Source organism: Lethenteron reissneri, chromosome 44 (assembly GCF_015708825.2).
Source record: "Lethenteron reissneri isolate LAM-NWPU_2019-01 chromosome 44, ASM1570882v1, whole genome shotgun sequence".
In the NCBI taxonomy this organism is placed as follows: domain Eukaryota; kingdom Metazoa; phylum Chordata; class Hyperoartia; order Petromyzontiformes; family Petromyzontidae; genus Lethenteron; species Lethenteron reissneri.
The window spans coordinates 11,222,648-11,246,136 of record NC_083822.1 but is presented as its reverse complement, the minus strand read 5'-3'; the positions used below and the strand labels follow the sequence as shown (position 1 = coordinate 11,246,136).

General features: G+C 43.7%; 1 protein-coding gene across 1 annotated transcript in view; it reads left to right on the top strand.

Annotated features, from left to right (window-relative positions):
• Positions 1–23,489, top strand: part of LOC133353683 (activating transcription factor 7-interacting protein 1-like) — a 39,874-nt gene that overhangs the window by 9,577 nt on the left and 6,808 nt on the right. The window contains exons 5-13 of the mRNA XM_061570113.1: positions 7,517–7,671; positions 8,577–8,717; positions 10,900–10,983; positions 13,441–13,568; positions 14,092–14,207; positions 14,328–14,996; positions 19,626–19,789; positions 20,874–20,943; positions 22,256–22,951. Of these exons, the coding sequence (XP_061426097.1) occupies positions 7,517–7,671; positions 8,577–8,717; positions 10,900–10,983; positions 13,441–13,568; positions 14,092–14,207; positions 14,328–14,996; positions 19,626–19,789; positions 20,874–20,943; positions 22,256–22,951 (2,223 nt within the window). The remainder of the gene's footprint in view (positions 1–7,516; positions 7,672–8,576; positions 8,718–10,899; positions 10,984–13,440; positions 13,569–14,091; positions 14,208–14,327; positions 14,997–19,625; positions 19,790–20,873; positions 20,944–22,255; positions 22,952–23,489) is intronic.

Below are 23,489 nucleotides of genomic sequence, written 5' to 3'. Positions count from 1 at the left end.
CCTGTATCTGAAAGTGCTGTACATAAACGTAAAACTACACTCACAAGTATCGTTAAAATCTAAGTAAAATAGAAAGCTGATAATAAAACCCCTGTCACAAAGGGCGTTCCTCAACTCTGTCCTGGGCCCTATTTTGTTCTGTCAACTACTGAGGTAAATCTCAAATCGACTTTGATATAAAGGTTTTTGCTAATGTCACAGCCCTTATGGTATCTATCAGATATCTGGATGATCTTTATTTCCAACATCAACATCAGCAGGCTTTTGATTTCCAGTAATTGGAATTGGCTGCCCTTAAGACTTTTCCTCAATGCAAATAAACAGTTTTTGAGGAAATTTAAGCCTGCACATTCTCCACTTCATATTGTGTCTCTGGATTCTCAGCAAATTATACGAGTGATCCTAGATTTCTAAATCGATTTCCAGGCTCATACAGAACATTTAAAATAAAAAAACATGTTTTTCTCCACGGAAAAAACATTGAATTCCCATCTGTCTCAGATTGGGCATTATCAGAGTCAACAGTTTCCATATTTTTGACTACTGTGACATGTACAGACTGGTCTTAGAGACTTGTGTAGTGGGTTCACATGAGAGACACCCTTGACTTTGGAGGCAACACATTTATTCTATGACCACAATGGGGTAACTGCATAAACATAACAATGGGATAACTATATAGCGGTAACCACCACGGGGTAACTAAATAACCGGGTCAGGTCAGTTAACACACTGCCTGACCCATGATGCCGATCATGAAGAGCAAAGATCGAAGAGACGTAGCACGGCGGGTTCCATTCCAGAAGACAGCCCGGATCGGACCTCGGGACCTCCCTTTTATGCCCCTCAGTGTGGCCCGGCTCCGCCTCGGCCACGCCCCTTCTACAACTCCCGAGAAGACTTTGGGCCTTACATCACATGTCCCTTCTGTCACCTTTGGCCCACATCCTTACTCTGTCCTGTCACGTGCCCTTGCCTGCCAATCGGGCTGCTACGTCCTCACATGCTTTCTCTGCCCACCGCTAAAACCATGCTCTTTCGGGACCATTTACCATGGCATAGCACACCCTGCTGGCAGAGTGGGCTACTTACACTCCAGTTTTCTTCTCCATAAGTAACTGGCGCTATGCGCCATAGTAACCCAATATACGTCATTATATCACCCCCCCCCCCTTATAAAACACAGCCGTCCCGGCTGATCACTATCCCTCAATTAACAAGAATCTGCCTCCAACAATTTTCTGTAGAACAATAAACCCAAGAAAAACCATGGACCGAACAATATATACCATTACAGAAAATAACCTTAAGATAAAACAACCAACAACAACCAGAAAAAAACTTCCGCGAATATACAACAACCGACCCGACCCCTAGACAATATACACAACCTTACACCGTAAGTGTGTCACCACCCATGAGTGCAAGAATAACCCAGTTCAACCAGTAATACAATCTGGCTCGTGTGTGTGACCACCGACAGACGGTGCAGGGATAAATAGGACGCTGGAGGAGAGTCCTTTTGAACCCGACGGACTTTGAACGCGTCCTTGTCGCCAGACCCTTAGGAAGGGTGGGAGCAGGCTCCCCAGGGGTCCCGGGGACGGCTTGAAGATGACCTAACAGGTGCGGCCCCTCCCGAGAAGGAGAACCAACAAGAAGAGAAGGACTGCCGCTCCATTCTCAATCCATATCCGGTCGGCGCAACCGGTGACTCCAAGGATGCTAGGTGCTAGGATGCTGTGGGCGGAAAACCAGAAATCCCCTGAGGCACGACCTCAGCGGACACACGCCCCAATTCGTCGGACACATCAGACACCCAGCCCTTGGGTAGTGGAGATGAAGGGATCCCGCAAGGTGGAAAAAATGGTTTCAGTCGCGACGGATGTACAAATCAACGCTGGTGACTGAACTGAATCCTCTATCACTTCGACCGGGCCCTGCCAAGGTTTATACAATTTTGAGGACATACCCACCGGCACCTGGGGGCAGTGTAGCCAAGCCTTATCCCCCAGTTTCCATTTAGTTCCATATTCACGGAGCCCCACTAGCCTTTCATTAGCAGCCTGACGCAAGGCCGAATTCCCTCGGGAAGTCTCTCGTGCTTCAGATATTAGTTATTAAACACGAAGCCTCTCGTGCTTCAGATATCCATTTAAGGGTAATGTGCATAGGGCCAGGTATCTTTTTCTTACTCAGCTCCGTGTTTAATAGAGCTTCAATTGGGGGTCCTGTTCCCTCCCGTACATGAGAAAAAAAGTGAGAATCCAGTAGAAGCGTGAGGGGCCATTCTATAGGCCGCGAGAACCCCCGGAATGTGCAAGTCCCAGTCGGACTGGGCTTCATTAACCTGCTGGCACAACATAGACGTCAGCATCCTGTGCAATCGTTCCACCATCCCATCAGTCTGGGGGTGATAGGGCGAAGTCCGAACCTTCTTGGTGCCCAACAGATCACACGCTTCCTTTAACAATTTCGATGAAACATTTTTACCTTGGTCCGTAAGTAGGCGTTCCGGGGCCCCCTTATCTAACACCTAGCCATGAAGGAATGCTTCCGTAATAGCCACAGCCGACTGGTCTGTCAGCGGCCAGGCCATCGGCCAGCGAGAGAGATATTCCACCCCCACCAATAAATATGTATTACCCCGTGGAGTGGTGGGGAACTGCCCGAGGACGTCGAGCGCGATGAGTTCGTTTATCCGGGACACACCAATAGATTGCAACGGTGGACGGCCCATTCTCGGCGAGCGCATTCCACACACCCTTTCAACACATTGTAAACATCCCCCGACATTCCGGGCCTGAAGAAAGTCTGAGGGTTGACTGTTTTCTGTACTTCAAGGTGCATCAATCGTTCGTGTGCAGCTCGAATAACTTTACCCTGCAGAACAGTGGGCACTACAATGCTATAGCGTTGCATCTCTCAAATCCCATTTCATCAACAAGACCCCCTTTGAGAATCACAGGGGACAACTCTCGTTAGCTCTTCCCACTCTCTACTCTCCCGACGCGGCGCCTCGGCTTCAATAAGGAGGCGTCCTCCGCTTGGAGTCGCCCCCATTCAGTATACGTGAGGCCGATAATATTGTTGCACGCGTCGGCAGTATCGGGGGGTGGAACGACCATCGACGCCACGACAGTACGAGGCAACCCTGTTTCCGCAGAAATGCACACTGGTTCCTTGGTGACAGCCTTGACAGTGCATCTGCAATACCGTGGCGAACACTTTTTCTGTAGAAGACCGTAAACGAGTAGTCGTGAAGGACCCCTCTAGCCACCGGGAGAGCTGCCCGGATGGTTTTTCGACCCGCAACGCATACTGGAGAGCCGCGTGATCCGTGCGTACCTCAAATCCTCTGTCATAGCGGTACGGACGGTATTGTATAAAATATACAATGGCCAACAACTCTTGGCGTGTCACGCAGTAGCGTTGCTCTGCTGGGGACAGTACTCGACTTCCATACGCAACTATGCTCTCCACTCCATTCATAACCTGAGACAACACGGCGCCAATTCTGGTGTTACTGGCGTGTCCAGGACGAAAGGCAACGAAAAATCAGGGTACCAATGGGGAGGTGTGTTGACCAGACCATCCCGCAGCACGACAAACGCAGCCTCCTCCCCCCATTGAAATCTCTGGCCCTTAGCCGTGAGAACGTGGAGAGGTTTTGCGATTGTCACGAACCCGGGCCCAAAACGGTGATAATAAGAAGCGAACCCTACAAAACTACGCACCTCACCCACCGACATGGGGGTATGCCAGTGCAAGCTGTGGAGGGTAGGCGTAATGTGTTCAAAAAGGCTTACCCACCAGATTATCCGGGCAGCTGCATTCTGCACTAACTGGAGCTTCCACACCAATCCAAGTGGTATATCTGCGTAGAGGGCATTCCCATAATCCAGGCGTGTTGAGACAGAGGCATGAAGTAATGATTCCAGGTCTGGGGCGGAGAGGAATGGGCACAATTCTGAGTGACCTGTAAGCACATCGTGGTCAGTCCATGGGAAAAAAAGTGAAACAGACTCAGAATTCCTCATGGACCGAGGAAGGGGATTCTACGTCAACAAAAATCGCCTTCTAGTCTGAAAATGTAGAGAACTTGGGAATTGCATTCGAGTGCTGGAGTCAACTTTTCTTGTTGTCTATCCTGTTTCAGCACTAACAACCCTTAACAACCCTGAACCTGTCACCATAAACATTAAAATAATTTCCAACCTAATGTCTCCCATTTGCAATCCTCTCCCCACCAAACTAAATTGCATTGCATAACCACGCGAGCCCAGTATATTAGCAGCTTTCTAATTTTCCTCCATTTAATCAGGTACCATTTCATTACCTTGAAAAAAAGCCACTGGAACTCAAAAAACAATACAATCAGGTTTCCATCAAGGGAATTCTACTGAAAATACTCTTTCATGTGTTGGGAATTACCTGCGTTCAAGGATCACTTTCCCTAATTCCTTCGACCACCTTAACTGACCTTTCCCTCCATTCTTTCTGTCACCCACCCCTTATGCTTCTTGGAGACTTGAATCTCCAACTTTGCCACTGCCCTCCTTCCCCTCTACCCACACCGTTGGCAACACTTAGGTCATTTTCATTTCTGGCTGCAAAGCCTCCATCACTATCCCGCCCTCCAATCACCTCCTCTCCCTATCTATTTCTCTTTCCTCCTTGACCCCTTTACCCCAATACATTCTTCCCTTTACTCTCACTTCAGCTCTTGACTTTGCCTATTTTCTACCAAGATTACTCTTTGATCTACCCTTCTATCTACCTCGTCCTCTAGCTCACCTCATAAACCCCTCCCCCTACGTCAAATCCATAATGACTGCGTTCACCATTTCCTCTGCAACTTCTACTACAGAACTATCTTCCATCATCTCTAAGGCCCATCCCACTTCCTCTCTCCTCGATCCCATCCCTGCTTTCCTTATACCTGGACTCCTTCCTCTAATTTTCTCAATTTAATTCCTCCCTCTCCTCTGGTGTCTTTACCGCTATCTATGAATCAGTCATTATTGTTCCCCTCAAGAAACTATCTCTTGATACCTCTTCTGCCAACTACTGCCCCATTTCTCTTCTCACCTATTTCTCAAAACAATTAGCTTGTCTGGCACACTCTCATCTTACTCACTACATCTCCTCTAACTCACTCTACCCCAATTCCAATCTGGTTTTCATCCCTCTCATTCAACTAAAACGTCTATTTCGGCTCAGAATAATCTGGCTAACTCTGCTCATGCTGGTCTCTCTTTTTACTTGTACTCCTTGAGCTGTCCTCAGCTTTTGACACTTGACCATCCTACTCTTTTCTATCCCCCCCCCCAGCCCCCTTCACTGTTGGTGTTCCACAAGGGTCTGTGCTCATTCCCATAGTTTTCTCTATTTTACGACTCATCACTCCTTCACTAAAGTTTCCTAATTATTTATTCACTGATGATATCCAAATGTTCTTATTTTCCCATAACCTCGCTTCCTATATCTTATCATGTCTGGTTTCCATCCAACCTTGGATGTCACGTCACTGTTCATTAACCCTTACAAAACCCAAATAATTGTTTTCCCCTACCTCACGTAACCCTCATCCCTGTCCCATCATCTCTTTCCCTCTGTTGATTTCCTGAACACAACCTTGCTATTATTTTTTAACGCTTCCCTTTCACATTTCCGCGACTACCCGTACTTCAATTTCGATTTAAAGCTTTCGTGACTGCAGGGATTCATCTTCTTGGTTCTTTCGGTAAAGTCACGTAGAATGGAAATAATAAAATAATAAAAATAAAACATAATAAAATAATTCTCACGACGTTTCAGCCACAACGCAAGCAGCCGTCCTCAGGTGAAGAACAGGTCTGTCAGAAAGACAGCGTCTGAATGCCTTCAGAATGCCTTCAGACGGCTGCTTGCGTTGTGGCCAAAACGTCGTGACAATTATTTTATTAAGTTTTATTTTTATTATTTTATTATTTCCATTCTACGTGACTTTACCGAAAGAACCAAGAAGATGTACCCGTACTTGTTTAACATTGGCAAAATTTGACCTTTGCTGAAAAACTCCTTATCCATTCCCTTATATTTACTCGTCTGTACTACTGTAACTCTTATGCTTGGTCTCCCCATACTCTTCGGTTCTTTCGGTAAAGTCACGTAGGTATAAAAGAAAAGAAAATAAATCGCGACGTTTCGGGCGCAACACAAGCATAAACAGTCTGCCTCAGCAGCAGACCACGCTTTCCCACCTGATGATGGATGCTTGTGTTGTGCCCGAAACGGCGTGATTTATTTTATTTTCTACCTACGTGACTTTACCGAAAGAACCAAAGAGTATGGATTCCTGCAGTCACGAAAGCTTCAAATCAAGATTGGTCTCCACATTTAGTCTTTGCCCCCCTTGAAACAAATCCAGAAACCCTCTGCGCGTTGGTAATGACTCATCCAATAAATTGATTCCCCTTCATGGGGAAGCCAAGTCGTTTGTGTTCCATCTGAATAACTCCTCCACTGCCTCGTGTGATGAATATAATTTACTTATACATGTCTTCTTGGCCACAGATGTAATTGGTTCAGATATTAGTGGTTGAAAGGCAATTCATTAGTATTTTAACGTACATTTGAAAGAACAACTTTATCCATGAATGGACATTATTTACAGGTTCAAGAAGTGTCGATTCGATGATAATGCTGAGAATGCCGTGTCATCAATCCACATCCCTGGATGGCTTTTAAAAAAGTTTCTCATTTCTGAAAATGGATTTTGGCACCATGTTGGAAAAATTGGCAGAAAACTGGTGGATAATAGGATGAATGTGCCATTGACTCCTTATCCATGACAAATTGTAAATGGGAAGCCATTGCAAAATGTAAGATGGGAAATAATGCAAATAATAGGAATAATAGAGTTGCAGGAGAAATATAAGTTTTTGTTGACCCTATAGGTTCTACAGATAATATAGGTTTACAGATAAGGATAATTCGACTGCACTAGCAACCATGTACAATCTTATATTCTGAGATTTTATAAGATTTGGCACATTCAGGATTATTTTGTTTTGTCGGAAACAATAAATTGGAGAAATGCCAATGAATAAAATAATGTTTTGATTTAAAGCTTTCCTGACTGAAGGGATTCATATTCTTGGTTCTTTTGGTAAAGTCACGTAGAAGGGAAATAATAAAATAATACAAATAAACAATAACAATTCTCACGACGTTTCGACTGCAACACAAGCAATCATCAGGTGTGAAATTTTCTTGCTGTGGATTTCACACCTGATGATGTTTGCAGTCGAAACGTCGTGAGAATTTTTATAGTTTTATTTGTATTTTATTATTTCCCTTCTACGTGACTTTACCGAAAGAACCCCGAATATGAAGAAAATATTTATTAAAAATGAAATAAATAATGATAATTAATATGTAGTTATTTAGCACTGGATTACAGCACATATTTGATTGTTACAAAGTTGATGATTGTAACAATGATGCTGAAAAAGTTCAATCTTTGTTGTAGGTAAGATTTCTCGGAAAAGAACAGCTCTGGAAGATGATACCGAGATGGAGCACATGCCAAAACGAAGCAAAGCAACCACTGATGTAACCACGAGTGATAACGAGGCTGCCTACAACCAGCAAGAATCTCCACGTCTCAATGGAATCATTAATAAGGTCACAAGGGTGAATGCTTTGTGTGCTCAATGAATATAAGAACACGTGGAATGTAGTTTGTGTAATGCACAAGTCAAGGTTTCAAATTGTCTATGGTGTGACTGGAAAAAGTATTTAGGGGGGATGATGTGGCTTATTGGTAACGTGTTCCATGTTGTAGAGGTACATGATAGGAATCCTGCAGACTCCTGGTTTAATATAGTGGGTTATATATGTATGTTGAACTTCTTTCGCATCTTACATAGCTTAACGTACTAGTCAGAGGTGTATGAATACAGTGGGTGTCTTCACCATAACAATGTTCTATCTTAATTTAGAAATGTAGACATCATCCTCCCATATTGTGAAAATCTTCAGGACCCTCCTGCAATAGTCTTGCGACTCGGTGAGGGTTCCTGGGTGAACAATTGTAATAACTCTTACATTGATAATTGTTTTTTTACCCTTTTATCTGGCAACAAAACTGACACCATATTTTTTACTGGCAAATGAGGTTCCAATGGTGTAAATGCTTACCCCCGAGCTCTCATACTCTGATGGTGCATTGTCTTTGAGTTTTGCGCCTTTTGGCGTCATGTGGTCCAACACCATGTGAGACTAGGCTCTAAGGAAAGCTGTCTCGGGTGTGGACCAATCAACTTCAAGGACAGTGCATACATTATCATAGTTATGTTTTTTGTTTGCATTATGACTGCAGGTATTGTGGTCTATGCAAACATGACTCCTTGTAAAAAAGGTGTCAGTTTTGTTGCCAGATAAAAGGGTAAAAAAACAATTATCATATTTTTACTGGCAAATGAGGTTCCAGTGGTGTAAACTCTTACATTGTGATAAAAAAGTTGAGTGTTTTTCCTTATTAATTGATGTAAAGTTTTGGCAATGATTGTTATGTTGAACTTTCTTAGACTGTTGAAGCTGCGTTCCAAAGGCAATTTGGTGACATCGACGGAGCCATGCTGATGAAGCAGGTCCGATGGATAAAATCGGAGGTCCGAAAAAGGGATAAGGATTACGAAAAATATGAGAACCTGGGAAGCAAATTGCAGGTAAACGTAACTTTGTTATGTTTGCTTGGAGCTGTGATAATGTGTTTACATTTATTTTTTAAATGAATGCACCTCACCATTTTGACACTGCTTTACTTTACATTGAAAATAGATGTAAGATTTTTACAAAAGATGTGCATATCTCAATCGTAGATCTTATTGGTCACATAGTGTACATGAAACTGTAGATATATTTATGTGCTGGTGGTGGCCATGCACGCCACTAATCCATAAATGTGTTGGTGGATCGAACAAATGTGAAATTCCATTCCTGTGGGCATCGAGGTGCCATACCCTGGCTTGCCAGGAGAAGGCAGTACACAAATATGGACTAATTACATCTGTATGATATAGTTTTGTCCCCTCCGAGCCATTAATTTTCTCCGCGTGCTCCGGTTTCCTCCCACGTGCACTGAACTCGCATGAATTGGCTGAAAACATTTTAATGCTCGAGAGGACAGAGTTTGGGCAATTGTTGGAGCTGGCTCATTGCTTGGCTGCTTATTCCCACTTCTGTAGTTCCTCGCGCTTTCATGCGTCGAAAATGTTAATCGTTTTCATGAATGACACTGTATAAAACGAAACTATTATGACTGGCAAACAGAAGCGAGACTATTTACTTTAAAAATATTAGCATGAAAAGACTCCTCGATACTTATAATATGGTAAAACCTTTGCTCGCTGGATGGATCGGGCTGAGCACTGCTGCGGCTAGCTGATAACAAAATAAGAATATAATAAAACCTAAATAACCCTATTCTTGGTTCTTTCGGTAAAGTCACGTAGAAGGGGAATAATAAAATAATAAAATCAAACAATACAATTCTCACGACGTTTCGATTGCAACACAAGCAATCATCAACAGCAAGAACATTTTCTTGCTGTGGTTTTCACGCCTGATGATGATTGCTTGTGTTGCAATCGAAACGTCGTGATAATAAAATAGTTTTATTTTTATTATTTTATTATTTCCCTTCTACGTGACTTTACCGAAAGAACCAACAATATGAATCCCTGCAGTCACGAAAGCTTTAAATCGAAATCTAAATAACCCTGTTAATCCAATATAGCATTTCAACGAGAAAATTGTAGTAAACATAACAATTTCATGTTACTAAAGATCATAAAGTATTGAATGTGAATGCTATGAATCAAAAACGATTGTGCTGTACGGTATCGTGTGTTGATGCCCATCTGAAGTGTATAAAAACAATACACAAGAAGTGAAAGAGCCAAAGATGAGCATAAAGAGGTGTGGGGATAACAGACAAAACAAAGACAAGACAAAATATCTTCCTGTAGCCTTACCAGACTGTTGGGGCAAGTGCTGTGAGCGAGCACCTATGAAGGCCGGCACGGCACACGAGGGGTTTGGGTGGCCAGCACCACGCCCGGCCGCCTTTGTCTCCCCACTTGCGATGTTTACAGACTTGAGACAGGCCTATAGGGAGCTACACAGAGCTCCCAAATGCCTACCACCTATTGTGCATGTGTTCATTGTGAGGCATGTGCCCTTAGTTGGTGCTTGAAGGCTGTACAGAATTATTTTGTTGTTTTTGCCGCCATTGGTCCAGCTGAATGCGAAATTGGATTCGGCAGGATTTTACTCGATTGACAACACTGATTTAAATTTAAGAATTAGTGGCCCATTGGGTTCTCATCGCAATGAGGCAAATTGTTGACGGATGTCTTGTAAACTGAACCGACAGTACAATACTGTAGCCAGCCAACTACGCGAACTTGCTGGATTTGTACGAGTAGTTTTCTACCTTTTTACCTTATTGTATTATCAGTCAAATTCTAGAAATCACAAATTAAATACCATTACACTTGTTTTTTTACGGACTATAAGCAGGTAGTTTATTCATTGGATATTTATGCACTTGTGTAAACTCTTGCTAAAATGTTATTATGGATCTGAATTGTGACAATCCATTTAATCACCAGGGTTGCGTAAAAAGGTTTGGTCGCGTGTGTATTGGTGGAACTATGTTACATATTTGTTTCCATGTGCTGTCCATTTCCTGTTTAGTTGATGAATTATCTGTACGTTACTGGTAGTTAAATAGACCAAGTAATCTGGTCTTTGAGTTCTATATACAGTGATAAGTTAAATATGCTGCATAACATAACTTTTTCTATTATGCAAATAAACATTAACGCTTGCCACTTTTGTTTATAGTCCCAGCTGTTGTGCCTCGAGAAAATGTTGTCCTTGGCTATGCAAGTTGTGGGAAAACATCTTGAAACACCAAAAAATCAAGAGGTAAGCTTTACATTTTTTAAGTCAACTTTTTTATCAATTGTTTGCAATTCATGAAGAGTTGGTGGACCAGACGTTGGAGCACTGAGATGGCATCGCCGAGGCCCCTGTGTGTTCTCTCATCTAAGGAGCTGCCTGTAATTCACTCGTGTTTTCTAGTGGAGTGGGTTGATGGTTTCGGGCCAGTCGCCAATGACTGCTCAACAAAACCCCCAACACCATTGGAACCTCATTTGCCAGTAAAAAATATGATAATTCGTTTTTTACCCTTTTATCTGGCAACAAAACTAACACCTTTTTTTACAAGGAGTCGTATTTGCATAGACCACAATACCTGCAGTCATAATGCAAACAAAAACATAACTCGGATAATGTATGCACTGTCCTTGAAGTTGATTGGTCCACACCCGAGACCGCTTTCCTTAGAACCTAGTCTCACATGGTGTTGGACCAGATGGCGCCTTTTGGCTGTCTTGGGTTTGGACCAATCAACTTCAAGGACAGTGCATACATTATCAGAGTTATGTTTTGTTTGCATTATGACCGCAGGTATTGTGGTCTATGTAAACATGACTCCTTGTATAAAAGGTGTCAGTTTTGTTGCCAGATAAAAGGGTAAAAAAACAATCAAAACCCCCAACGTTAATAACTTTGTGCACTTAATTTCTGGTAAATTTTTGCACACAGAATCTGCATAATCGGCTAATCTGCATTGTTTGTCCGGAGAAACACCCTCCTAGGTCACTCCCATCAATTTTGATGAATGATGAGTAACTTTTTAAACGTGACATGCAGTTGATGAGAGCCATTTTTGTGCGGAGTGATGGTGTGACTTTGCATTCAGATAGGCCTAACATTTTAAAAAAGTGCTGCAATTGAACGGTGACAATGATGCACAAATCAACAGGGCATTGAATGCTAAAACCAAATCAAATAATACGAGCATTGAAATTTACTAAGTAATTCAAACTATTAAACTACCATACATTGCATGAGTAACTGATAGACTAGCCAGATGTTTGGAAAAACAAAACATCCGAGTCAGATTTGGAATGGTACATAAAATTCAGAAATGTATATCTGCTACAAAAGATGTATTACTGAAGCTATCAACAGAAGGTGTGTACCGGATTATTTGCACTTGTGGCAAACGCTATGTTGGGCAAACAGGATGAATGATCAGCACGAGACTAAAAGAACACCAAAGAAATATTAAATACTCCTAAATACAACTGTCAGCAGTGGAAGAACACACGTGCCAACAAGGACACTCAATTGATTTTCATATTGTTGAAGTTCTGTGCAAAAGAGTTACTACTGGCCAAGACTAATTAGAGAATTTATCGAAATTGAGATAAATAAAAATAATTTTAATTGTATGGATAGCTACAGGCTTAGTGCTGCTTGGAAGCTAATAATCAAATTATACATTGTTTAAATGCATGCCTATACAGGTCACCATACTTCAAAAGGGATTACCGTTGGTACGGGTGTTTTAGTCTACACAATCGACAAGAAATTCAAGAACAATGGGCTTCAATAATGTACGTTAATTATGTAAATAACCAAAATGGCAATGGATACCCATCTTCATTTATATGTATTCACCCCCTCCCCCACTTCGTGCAAGATGAGCACACAAGTCTCATCACATCTACCACTCTATTTAAGGAACGAAACAGGAGGATTTCTCTCCAAATCTGGCTGTCGCCTGATGAAGCTAGCTAATTACTGTCGGAACGTCATACTCTGATTGTAAATATTGTGGCTTTGCTCTCCAACACACCGGTGTGCTGTACTAGTAACGAATTGGCACGTTCTGTTTATGTAACACACCTTACTAATTGGCTGTGTTGGGTGGTGGCGTGTTTAATGACACATTCATATATTTACCAAAAAAACCTGTTATGTATGCAAGCCGTGTTTAAAACAATCTTACAGTGGATGGCTACCATGGGGGGGTGTGCAGTGGCGGATGGTGCTTGCAGGAGGAAGGGGGGTGGAATGATTTATTACTGTTGAATCTCAACAGGTTTCCCACTAGTTAGAATGTATTCACTGTCATTAACATTGTCTTATAAAGTTAAAATTCCAAGTATCCATCAGCAGGATAGTAAACTAAAGTATTTCTGCGTGTGATTATCTTTTGCATTTGGCCTCCAAATAGGGATGTCATACACTGCATTTTAAGTCATTAATATCAGAACACCTGAACAAAGCCGCATCCCACGTGTTATGCATGTTGTGTATGCACATATGGAAATGCAGATGCTGCTTTTCAAGCCTCCGTTACTTTTTTCACCCCAAATAGGCAGTTGATAGGATCTGTTCTAGAAGACACAAATAGCTTCAGGCTTCCTGGGGGTTGTAGTTGGTATCATGTGTTGGTGTTCTTGGTATTGTTGGATTGTTTGGTGGATAGCTGTTGACCCCCCCCCCCCCATGCTTTGTTCTTGGCAGGTATCAAGTGAAGCGCTTGTTGCTACCCAGCCCCAGATTTCGATGACTACTACTGCCGCCACCACCACATTTGCATCACCATCTCCTCCCAGCTCCAATCCTAACAGCCAGCAACTCAAAAACAAGGGGTATGTCTTTCTTTGCCTCGCGTATAATTTTAACAACATTGCTTTACTCAGTATGGGGAACTCGCGAAATGTGTACACCGTTATCGCAGCTGGAGCACTTGACTTGCAATTGGAAGGTTTGATTTCGAATCACAATATATGGGGGTTTGTTTACCTCCTGCATCGATAAAATGAGAGTCATTTTGGTTATAGTCAACTGTGTAATTATCCAATGGAAAGAATTGGCTCTCAGCCACGGGTATATGAAATTTTCATGACTGTCAGGTGCCACGTTGGAGGAAAGTGCCACCAATTTGCTCAGTTGAGCAGGGGGAAGACCTCTTTATTTGTTTACACCTAAATACTTTGGAGCATGTGTTGTTGAATGTTACACTGCTGCTGTGAAAATTGGTCATGATAAGATTAGGTGCTTGAATAAAGTGGTTTATTTACATGCACTTAGGTGGCGATGAAGCAATATTCACTGATAAATTAATGACACGTGCACATTTTTTTTTATCAAGTAACTCTTTTTAATCTGCAGGTTTACTGTTAGAGAAATGATTAACAATCTACGGGCTGTGGCCAACAGAATGCAGAGCAAACCTGGAATGCCAAGAAGTAGTCCTGTTTCATCTGTTGGAAGCAACCTTAATGGTGGTGAGTAAAAGATTCTTTGTATTTTAATTGAAATTGACTTTCATGATATGGTATTGATAATGCTTCAATGTGAAGCGATGTGTGCTCATTCACGACCTTCCTCTATGCTTGTGTTTTAAGCTCCGCCTGGGCTTGCCTCTGGCACAGCGGCAATAGGGGGCTCGCCCCAGAGGGCACGGCTGGCAGTGCCGTTTCCCGCCCAGACGGTCGCCGGCTTGTTGTACAGGGAAGAGAGAGCCCGCGCAGCCACGTCGTCTGCCATCCAGATGTCTTCGAGCGCCATATCGGGGGATGAGAGGGGCCGGGCGATCCCACCATCCGATGTCCCGCCGGCTCTGGGCGGCGTGCCTGGCGGGGAGGAGAGGGTGCGACTGGTTGCGCGACCACACTTCACGGCGCCCCGCCAGGCAACGGCCGCCCTGTCTTCTGTGGGACAGATGCCCCCGGCGCTGCCGTCCGTTTCCGTGGCTCCTCCACCATCGAGCGTCGCACGGACTCCTCCGGTCGGGGCCGCGAGCCAAAACCACGGCTCTTCCAATTCTCACTCGACACAGTCCCTCGCCCTTCCATCTGCGCTCTCCCGTGTGCCGTCGTCAAACGCCAGCACCACGTGTTCGCCCGGCACGCAGCTGCCACACGCCGGGGCAGGTCGTCCCTCGGTGGCCATGCAGTCGCCTGTTGCGAACCGGAACCCGGCCTCGAGGTTCTCGGGCACGGGAACCACGGGGGTTTCGCCAAATGCACAAGTCAGAACGTCGTCGGTTCCATCGCATACCGCTCCAAGAGCAGGTACCGTAGCAGTTGCTCATTCAAAATAAATGTCTACTTTATATGTATGTTCAATGCATGAAGTGTTTTTTTTTCACGTAAGTACGGATGTACATTTGTATAAGATGTACCCTTCCCATGCCCATAAACTTTGCATGCTCACTACAGGAACAGTCCTGTACTAGTTTATGTAAGCTTTACAGGAACTTGCAGCCCTGTACTAGATTATATGAGCTTTACAGGAACTTTCAGTCCTGTACTAGATTGCATCAGCCTCACAGGAACTTGCAGTCTTGTACTAGATTGTATAAGCATTACAAGAACTCGCAGTCCTGTGCAGCAGAACTTTAAAAATCAACGCTGCAATCCGTGAATCCCTGTGTGTGTGGCGGGTTACTCGCTGTTCCTGACTTTTACCGTAATTATGCCGGATAGTTGACCATGAAATCTCAACAAAACCTGTGAAGCTTATACAACGCTACATTGGCGGCGTGCGCAGATTTATGTTTTGTTAATACATTTTTTGTTAATCACCGCGCATTGCAAAGATGCCTCCGGCCCCTTGGTAATTAGCACTGGTTTGAAGAGTGTAGCTGCAATATAGAAACCCCGGAGGTGCAGATGCAGAGCTGCACATAGAACAATGCAGAGCTGCAGATTGACAAAAAAAAAGTTTTGCAAACGGAAAGGCCATAGCTGCTGAGAGAAGCGCAGAGCTGCAGATACGAATGCAGTTTTTGTTGTTGTTGCTGCTCGAAATGGGGTTCGTCTTGCGTCCGCACAGACCAGCTGTGGTTATGGGATCTGTTAAGTTGTATAGAATTTTTGTGATTTTTTTTTAATAGGCTGGATGTTTGAGTCTAAAATACACAAAGCCTTTTTTTACAGACCCATATGGCAGCTTTGGTCTATTTGGGGCTTTAAAAGTAAAATCCTAACCTCATCTGTTAATTGATCACGGATGCACCAACTGTGTTATCCGCCAATGTTTTTTGCAAATTAACCGAGTCGCACAGATATAATTCATCCTGGCGCAATTTTTTTGCGCATTACGGGACTGACCTCTGCGGTGCGTCGCAAATTACAGGATCGGAGAAATGATCCCAACATATCAGCGCACATATGAGTTTATATTAAATTTATATAGCGATTAATTCTAAGGTGCTTTACAACAATCATTAACTTGTACATAAGATGATAGTGATTAAAATGAAGAGTTGGGTTATTCAGATTGGTGGTGTAGTTAAGGTGACAGGAGAACAGGCTGGAGAGTTTTTGGAGGGGTTGGGGGCTGGGTTAGTGATCGGGATAGTGATAGGGGTTTGGGTAGGCATGGTTGTAGCTGGGGTTCCAGGACAGGGAGTAGGAGTAGCACGATGATAGGCTAGTGGAGAATAGATGGGGGTTGTTTTAAGGGAGGAAGATTGTTTTATGTGCAGTAGTAGTTTGTTCAATGGAAGGGAGGCAAGAATGGAGAAGGAAGGAGAGAGCGAGACTGGGCACAGGGCGAGGGAGGCACAGAGAAGGACGGCAGAGACTGAGCGTAGAGGATGGGACGGGACAGAGTAGGGACAGAGTAGTAACAGATCAGAGAAGCGAGGGAAGCAAGATAAGTTGGGGCAAGACCATGGAGGGATGTAGACCCGAGTGAGACATTTAAACCGACAGCGATAGTAGATGGAGCCAGTGGAGTTGGGAATTGTGGGGGAGGTTAAGATGATCCGGGCTGAGGCGTTTTGTACATGTTGTTGGAGAGGAGTGAAGGCGTAGGCAGGAAAGCCGAGAATAAGAGCGGTCCAGGAGTCAAGTTGAGTGAAAACAAGCGAGTGAACCAGGAGTTTAGCAGCAGAGAGTGAGTTAAGGGGACCGATTTTACGGATATTAAATAGGTGAAAGCGGCAAGTGCGGGCAGAGGTGTGGGTGGAGAGGGAGGAGTTGAAGATGACCCCGAGGTTGTAAGCAGACGAGAGGCAGGAAGAGCGAGGAAGAAGGGAGGAGATGAGATGGTAGGACGGGGTGGAAGGAAGCAGGGAGAAGGGAAGAAACTAATTTCAGTTTTGGAATGATTGATGTAGAGGTAGTGGCGTTGACATCCAGGATTGGACAGTCGTTTAGCAGCTGGAAATGCGCGAGGGCACGGTCAGGGGTAAAGGCAGGGAAAGGAACATTTAATCTGAGCGTCGTCGGCGAAGAAGTGACGCGAGATACAGAGGGAGAATAGCCAAGGTCTCCGCGGACAGAGGCTTGGGGGAGAGAAGGGGAGTTGTCGTGGTTGAAAGAAACAGAGGAAGTGCATGAAGAGAGATAAGACCGGAGCCAGGAAAGGGGTGTGCTGGAGATACTTGGTTGGACTGGAGAGGGTGAAACGGAGTGTTGGCGTGATCAACTGTGTATTTGCATGCTGATGACGATTATTTGTTTTTCGTATGACATCTATTGTTGTGTATAACACTGTAGTGCAGTGGTTCTCGCACCACCAGATGATTTGCGACGGTCCTCTAGGTGGTCTGCGGGGCTGTGATGCAAATACGGGTTGAGCTAGACAATAATGACCTTTCGGTTTCGGACATGAGTTAATATATTACTTATGATATTTAATTTAAAAAGTAAGGTTCGGTAAACTTCCCTAAATGCCACCCCCGGCAAAAAACACCTTAGAGCTGCGTTAAAGAAATGTTTTTTTTCTTTCCTGAATATGAATCGCTTTGTATTGCCTGTATTGAGAGAGAGAAGTGGAATGTGTTTTGTCACCACTAGTGTTTGGTTCGCATTTCACTAAAGAGTTGGTAGGATTGAGGTTGCTAGAGATCAGTGGTTCTTAACCTTTTCTGCAGCCTGCATCCCTTTGGCTCTCAATCATTAAAAATGTATAATATGAATAAATATATCGGGTTTGATGAAACAAAGTAGTTGTACCTGCGTGCCCGTGCTTAATTTGTGTTTTGGATGATTTACCTTAAAAAAAAACTATGTCTCGCACTCCCAGAAAGGGCATCTCGCACCCCCAGCGGGTGAGTGCATCCCAGGTTAAGAACCACTGCTATAGATCAAGCGAGAGTGCTTATTGAAAACATTGAATATCATCCAGACTTCCTTACATTCCGCTTTAGTCATTTGCTCGATTTAAAAAAAAATTAACTTTTTTTGTGTTCACATAAACTTTCATATTACAGTACCTGTAATACGTTTTATACACACAAATTTGTAAATGTGCATGTTTATGTTAATTTCAGGTTACCTTGATTATCTATGATCTTTTACATAAACATATCCCTGCAATGGAATATGACTACACAGACCAGGCTTATTTCGTATCGATTAATAACAGCAGATTAAAGGTCCGTTTAACACGTAGGCTTTCGCGACCAGTATTATTCATAATAAAGGTTTTTGGGTTAGATCGCGTTATTTATTAATGTGTCGCAACCCTCCACCACCCAACACGGCCAATCAGTAAAAAATGTGTCACGTTAACAAAATGGCAATTAGTTACTTCTTAAGCCCACTGGTGTGTTTGAAGAGTGAATCCACAACATTTAGAATTTGAGTACGACGTTTTGCAGGTAATTCCATCCAGCATCTTCAGGCGATTTGCCAGAATTGTGAAGCCATCCACCTGCTTCCGGTCTTAAATTGTGCAGGATGACGTCATCATTGATCAACTCCATCAGGTTTAGAGATCAGAGGCAGAGGTGGGGGGGTATTGCAATTATGTAATAGATCAGTAATCAGCCACTTAGCATGCGGCGACTCTATAAGGAATTGCAATATGTATTGTGTATTACTTAATACGCTTCCAGGCTGCGCCGAGTCTGTAGCTATCACAGCGGTTGAAATAATTTTTTTCTAAATTTTGATTGATTCTCGAATTAGTCTTGGCCAGTCATTAGTTTTGCATAACACTTCAACGTTATCCTTTGGTGTTCTTTTAGTCTAATGTTACGTCCCATCTGTAATGCAAGGACATTGATTTTACTAACGTTGAAGTGTTATGCATAACTAATTATTACTGGCCAAGACTAATTAGGGAATCAATTCGAATTGAGAAAAATACAATTAATTTCAACCGTTGTGGTAGCTACAGACTCGGCGCAGCCTGGAAGCGTATTAAGTGATACACAATACATTGCAATTCCTTAGGGGAGTCACATGCTAAATGGCTGATTACTGATCTATTACATAATTGCAATACCCCCCACCTCCGCCTCTGATCTCGAAACCTGATGGGGTTCAACAATGATGACGTCATCCTGCTCTATTTAAGACCGGAAGCACGTGGATAGCTTCACTGTTCTGGCAAATCGCCCGAAGATGCTGGATGTAATTACCAACCAAATGCTGTACTCAAATTCTAAATGTTGTGGATTCACTCTTCAAACACACCGGTGGGCTGAAGAAGTAACTAATTGGCGTTTTGTTAACGTGACACATTTTTTACTGATTGCTCGTGTGGAGGGTTTGCGACATTTATAATCACGCGATCAAACCCGAAAACCTTTATTATGAACAGATTAAAGGTGTATGCTATTCACGCAGTGTCTTGCTAACCACTTGTGTAGCATGGTGTGGCAGCCAGTGTATGTATGTTGAACTTCTTTTGCACCGTACCTAGCCAACCATGCTAATCAAACGTTGGTTGTATTTGCGCAGCTGTGCCGGTGGGGACCGGTAGTAGCAGCGCAAGCAGACTGCCCGGGCATTCGGTATCCGGCCAGGGGCTTTCTTCCCAGAATGTGCTGAGTCAACAACAGCAGCAGCAGCAAGCTTCGTCGAGAAGTCCTCCAAGCAGCGGCACAGCTGGGACCTCCAGCCAGGTTAGTGTGCGTCTCTATGAATCAAAGCTTACGCGCTCAAGGTCATTGGAAGTCCATGTAGCTTTCATGTTGGAGTGGTTTCCTGCTAAAACGGGCGCCACGGTGGCAAGATGTTAACTTTCCTCGCCTGGTGTACAGGAGGTTGTGGGTATGAACCTGACCCTGACGCATGTATATTTGTGGTCGCATGGATTTTTCTCTGGGTCCTCCGGTGTTCCCCTCCACATTTAGAAACATGCGTCTCGAGTATTTGGTTGCTGTAAATTTGCACATGATATAAGTGACTTGGTTGAGCTATCATTTTGTTGCCAGGTCGCTTCTGAAAAAGAGCTATATAGCTCAGTGGGCCTTACCTGGTAAAATAGAAATAGTAGCTGTTGTTTAATGTCAAAACAATGGGCTTGGCTTAGGATGACATACAGTTTGAAAAAAACTACGTTGACAATGAAAGGGTTAGTTTAGTAAAAAAAAGTGGAGTTTGAAATTAGCAGTAAGGTTGCACTCATCTCCTGGTCACAGCCCTGGGCCATTGGTGGAAATTCCACATTCCGATGGCAGGGATGAAGTCGCATCATAAGATAGCCACTGTTGTCTTCTCCACAAGATGGAACTTATTTTATCGACCCTGAAGTCAACCCCCAAACCATGATTTGAACTTGCATCTTCCACTTGTGAGCCGCTTGCTCTGCCGTTGAGCCATCAGACCGGTAACTGTACCCCTTCATGAGAACACCGATTGTCGTTTCCGCAGACGGCGTAAGTAAAAGTAAGAGAGTGGAAGAAATGGTTGATGATTTAAGCGGCTTAGCATGGTTAGCTATGTATCGTGCTAAACAATTTAATACATACTATCGTTTTTGTTTTTCAGTGTACAAATCTTGACTTAAAGCTTTTTTGTGGCTGCAGGAATTCATATTATTTGGGTCTTTCGGTAAAGTCACGTAGATATTTTCTTTGAACGTAGATAGGTTCAAAGAAAATATCTATGTGACTTTACCGAAAAACCCAAAGGATATGAATTTCAGTGTACACTTTTAGTAATATTGTGACCTTCGTGTTGATGTTGTGTTTTTGTCTCCTTTAGGCCTTACGGAGAAACTCTGCGACGTCAGACGCTGTCATTGATCTCACAGAAGAGGACGATGATATTCTAAGTAAGTTTGACAAGAGCATTCTGGTACTAACCGTCGCCCAGGACTTGTTGTTAGTCATTGGACGTTAACCATAGAGTTCTTGTATTGTGGAAGTTTTGAGCTTGGAAGTAATTTAAGGGAGGCAGTATTTAATTGGTTAGTATCCCATTAATTTGTCACTACATCATTGACTTTCCACAATGAATAACAAGTTCGGGTAAATAAGTGTTCGTTTTATGTAATATTAGTTCATGGCGGTTTGCTGTAGCGTAGCATTCCTTAAACCGAGTCCCAACCACGAGGAAGTCATCACAGGTTCATTAATAAATTAATATACGGGGAGGGGGGGCTTATTATAGCCATGGAAACAAAATAACAACTGTCGTTTGTCAATTGCCCAGTCGAGGTTACCGCTTCTCTCCACCGCATATTGGGTGGTCTCGGTTTTAAAGATATTGCGTCCTATTAAACCCATTTTGATTGTGAAATGGTTATTTTTATATCTTTTTGTTTCCCATATTTAATATTGTTGAAACATACAACTGAGTTTGAGCCATGTGAAAAGTGATAACCTCTTGGATTTGAAGCTGTGACCCATGAATGGGGCTGAGCCCACCGAATTTGGAAGAATACGTTGATTGCGAAGCTCCTATCTCTTGTGTTTTGTCGTTCGGTTGACTTCATCAAAGGGAGAGCGTCATGCAAACAAAAAAATGATGCTCACCCCCTGCTCTCATTACTTTGATAGTGCATTGTCTTAGAGCTGTACGCCTTTTGGCGTCCTCTGGTCTAACACCATTTGAGACGAGGCTCGAAAGAAAGCTGTCTCTGGTGTGGACCAATCAGTTTCAAGGACAATGCATATATTATCAGAGTGTTTTTTGTTTGCATTCTGACCACAAGTATTGTGGTTAATGCAGACATGATTCCTTGTAAAAATTTTCAGTTTTGTTATAAAAAAGGGGAAAAACCTATTCTTATATGTTGGTACTGGCAAAGGAGGTACCATCAAGTAAAGAAGTTCACATGTGTTGATGTGTGGTGTGGTCTCGACTTTCAGTGGACGGTCTCGGGGACAGTTTTTATTTACGAGCATTTACTCCCGTGGTTTCGTCGTCAAATACGACCGTAGAATCACAGCGTTGCCCGATGGCAACGCTATGAAAAAAATCATGGCCGTCAAGAACATGAACCATTTGAATGGTCTGTTGAAATGGAAAAAGTCTGATTTTGGTCACGTGTGATTATTCTCAAGTGATTGAAATCGAGCAATTTTTTTTGTGTGTGCAGTTAAGTAGTAACCGTTGTTGTTTGTTGTGATGTTTTTATGTAGTAACTGGCATGGAACGAGGCATGAGGACGGTTAACAGAAGCCAACCTGGTTTATCCAGTACGGCGAGCCAACAGCGCCACCTGCCGGGAGGACCCTCTAGTGGCTCAGCCCAGCCCAAAAATATGGCACCACCATCTTCAAGGAACACCCAGGTCCAGCAACAGCAGCAGATGCAGCAACAGCAGCAGATGCAGCAACAGCAGCAGCAACAGCTGCAGCAACATGCTTCACCACAGCAGCTCAGAGGCACGCAAGGTCAACAGAACCAAGGAAGGGTGGGGCAAGGTCAACAAATTGTACCTACTCAGCAACAACAACAAATTCGAACTTCACAAGTACAGTCACAGCAGCACCGTCAACACCAGCCACCGCAACATCAGCAGCAGTTGTCACAGCTCCAGCAAGCTCAGCAGCAGCAGCATCATCAGCAGCAGCAGCATCCTTCGCAGCATCAATCGCAGCATCAATCCCAGCACGCGCCGGCGCGCATCTCTCCAGCCACGCAACACGGCATGGCCCTGTCGCGGGCCCCCTTGAGCCAGGCGAACCACGACAGGGTGCTGGTGGCGCAGGTGCACTCGCAGCCGGCAGCGGCTCACCAGCAGCAGCAGCACGGCGCCGGAAAGGCGCCCCTAGGAGCTGTTTCTCACACCTCCATCTGTGTGCCAGTGTCCATGAGTCAGCAGGTTGTTGACGGTGAGTTGTGTCCCGCTTGTTTAACCCTTTCGTTGCCAATGTGTTTTTTTACAACTGCATGTTGTACTGCAGCCAGCCCTCTGTTTTGAAATTAAACTAAAGCAACTTTTTATTTAACCAGGTTAGGCCTACTGAGCTGTATATCTATTTTTCAAATGCGACCCGGCCACAAATGATAGGTCAACCAAATTGCTTATCATATGGAAATGTATGGCATCCAAATACTCTAAATGCATGTTGATTCTAAGTGTGGAGGGAAAAACCGGAGGACCCGGGGAAAAATCCACACGACCACGGAGAGAACATGCAAACTCCAAATATACAGCAGGTGTCAGAGTCAGGCTCGAACCCACGACCTCCTGTCTACCAGGCGAGGTAGTGAACATCTTGCCACCGTGGCGCCCTTCCATCCACCTCCATGCCCCATTAATGATATGGGTGAAGGTGGGATGGCCCAGTTGGATTGTTGGTAAAAATATTTTTTTAAATCCAATCTTTGCCACGAGATGGCAGCACACACGTGCCTGGCCCCCAAACA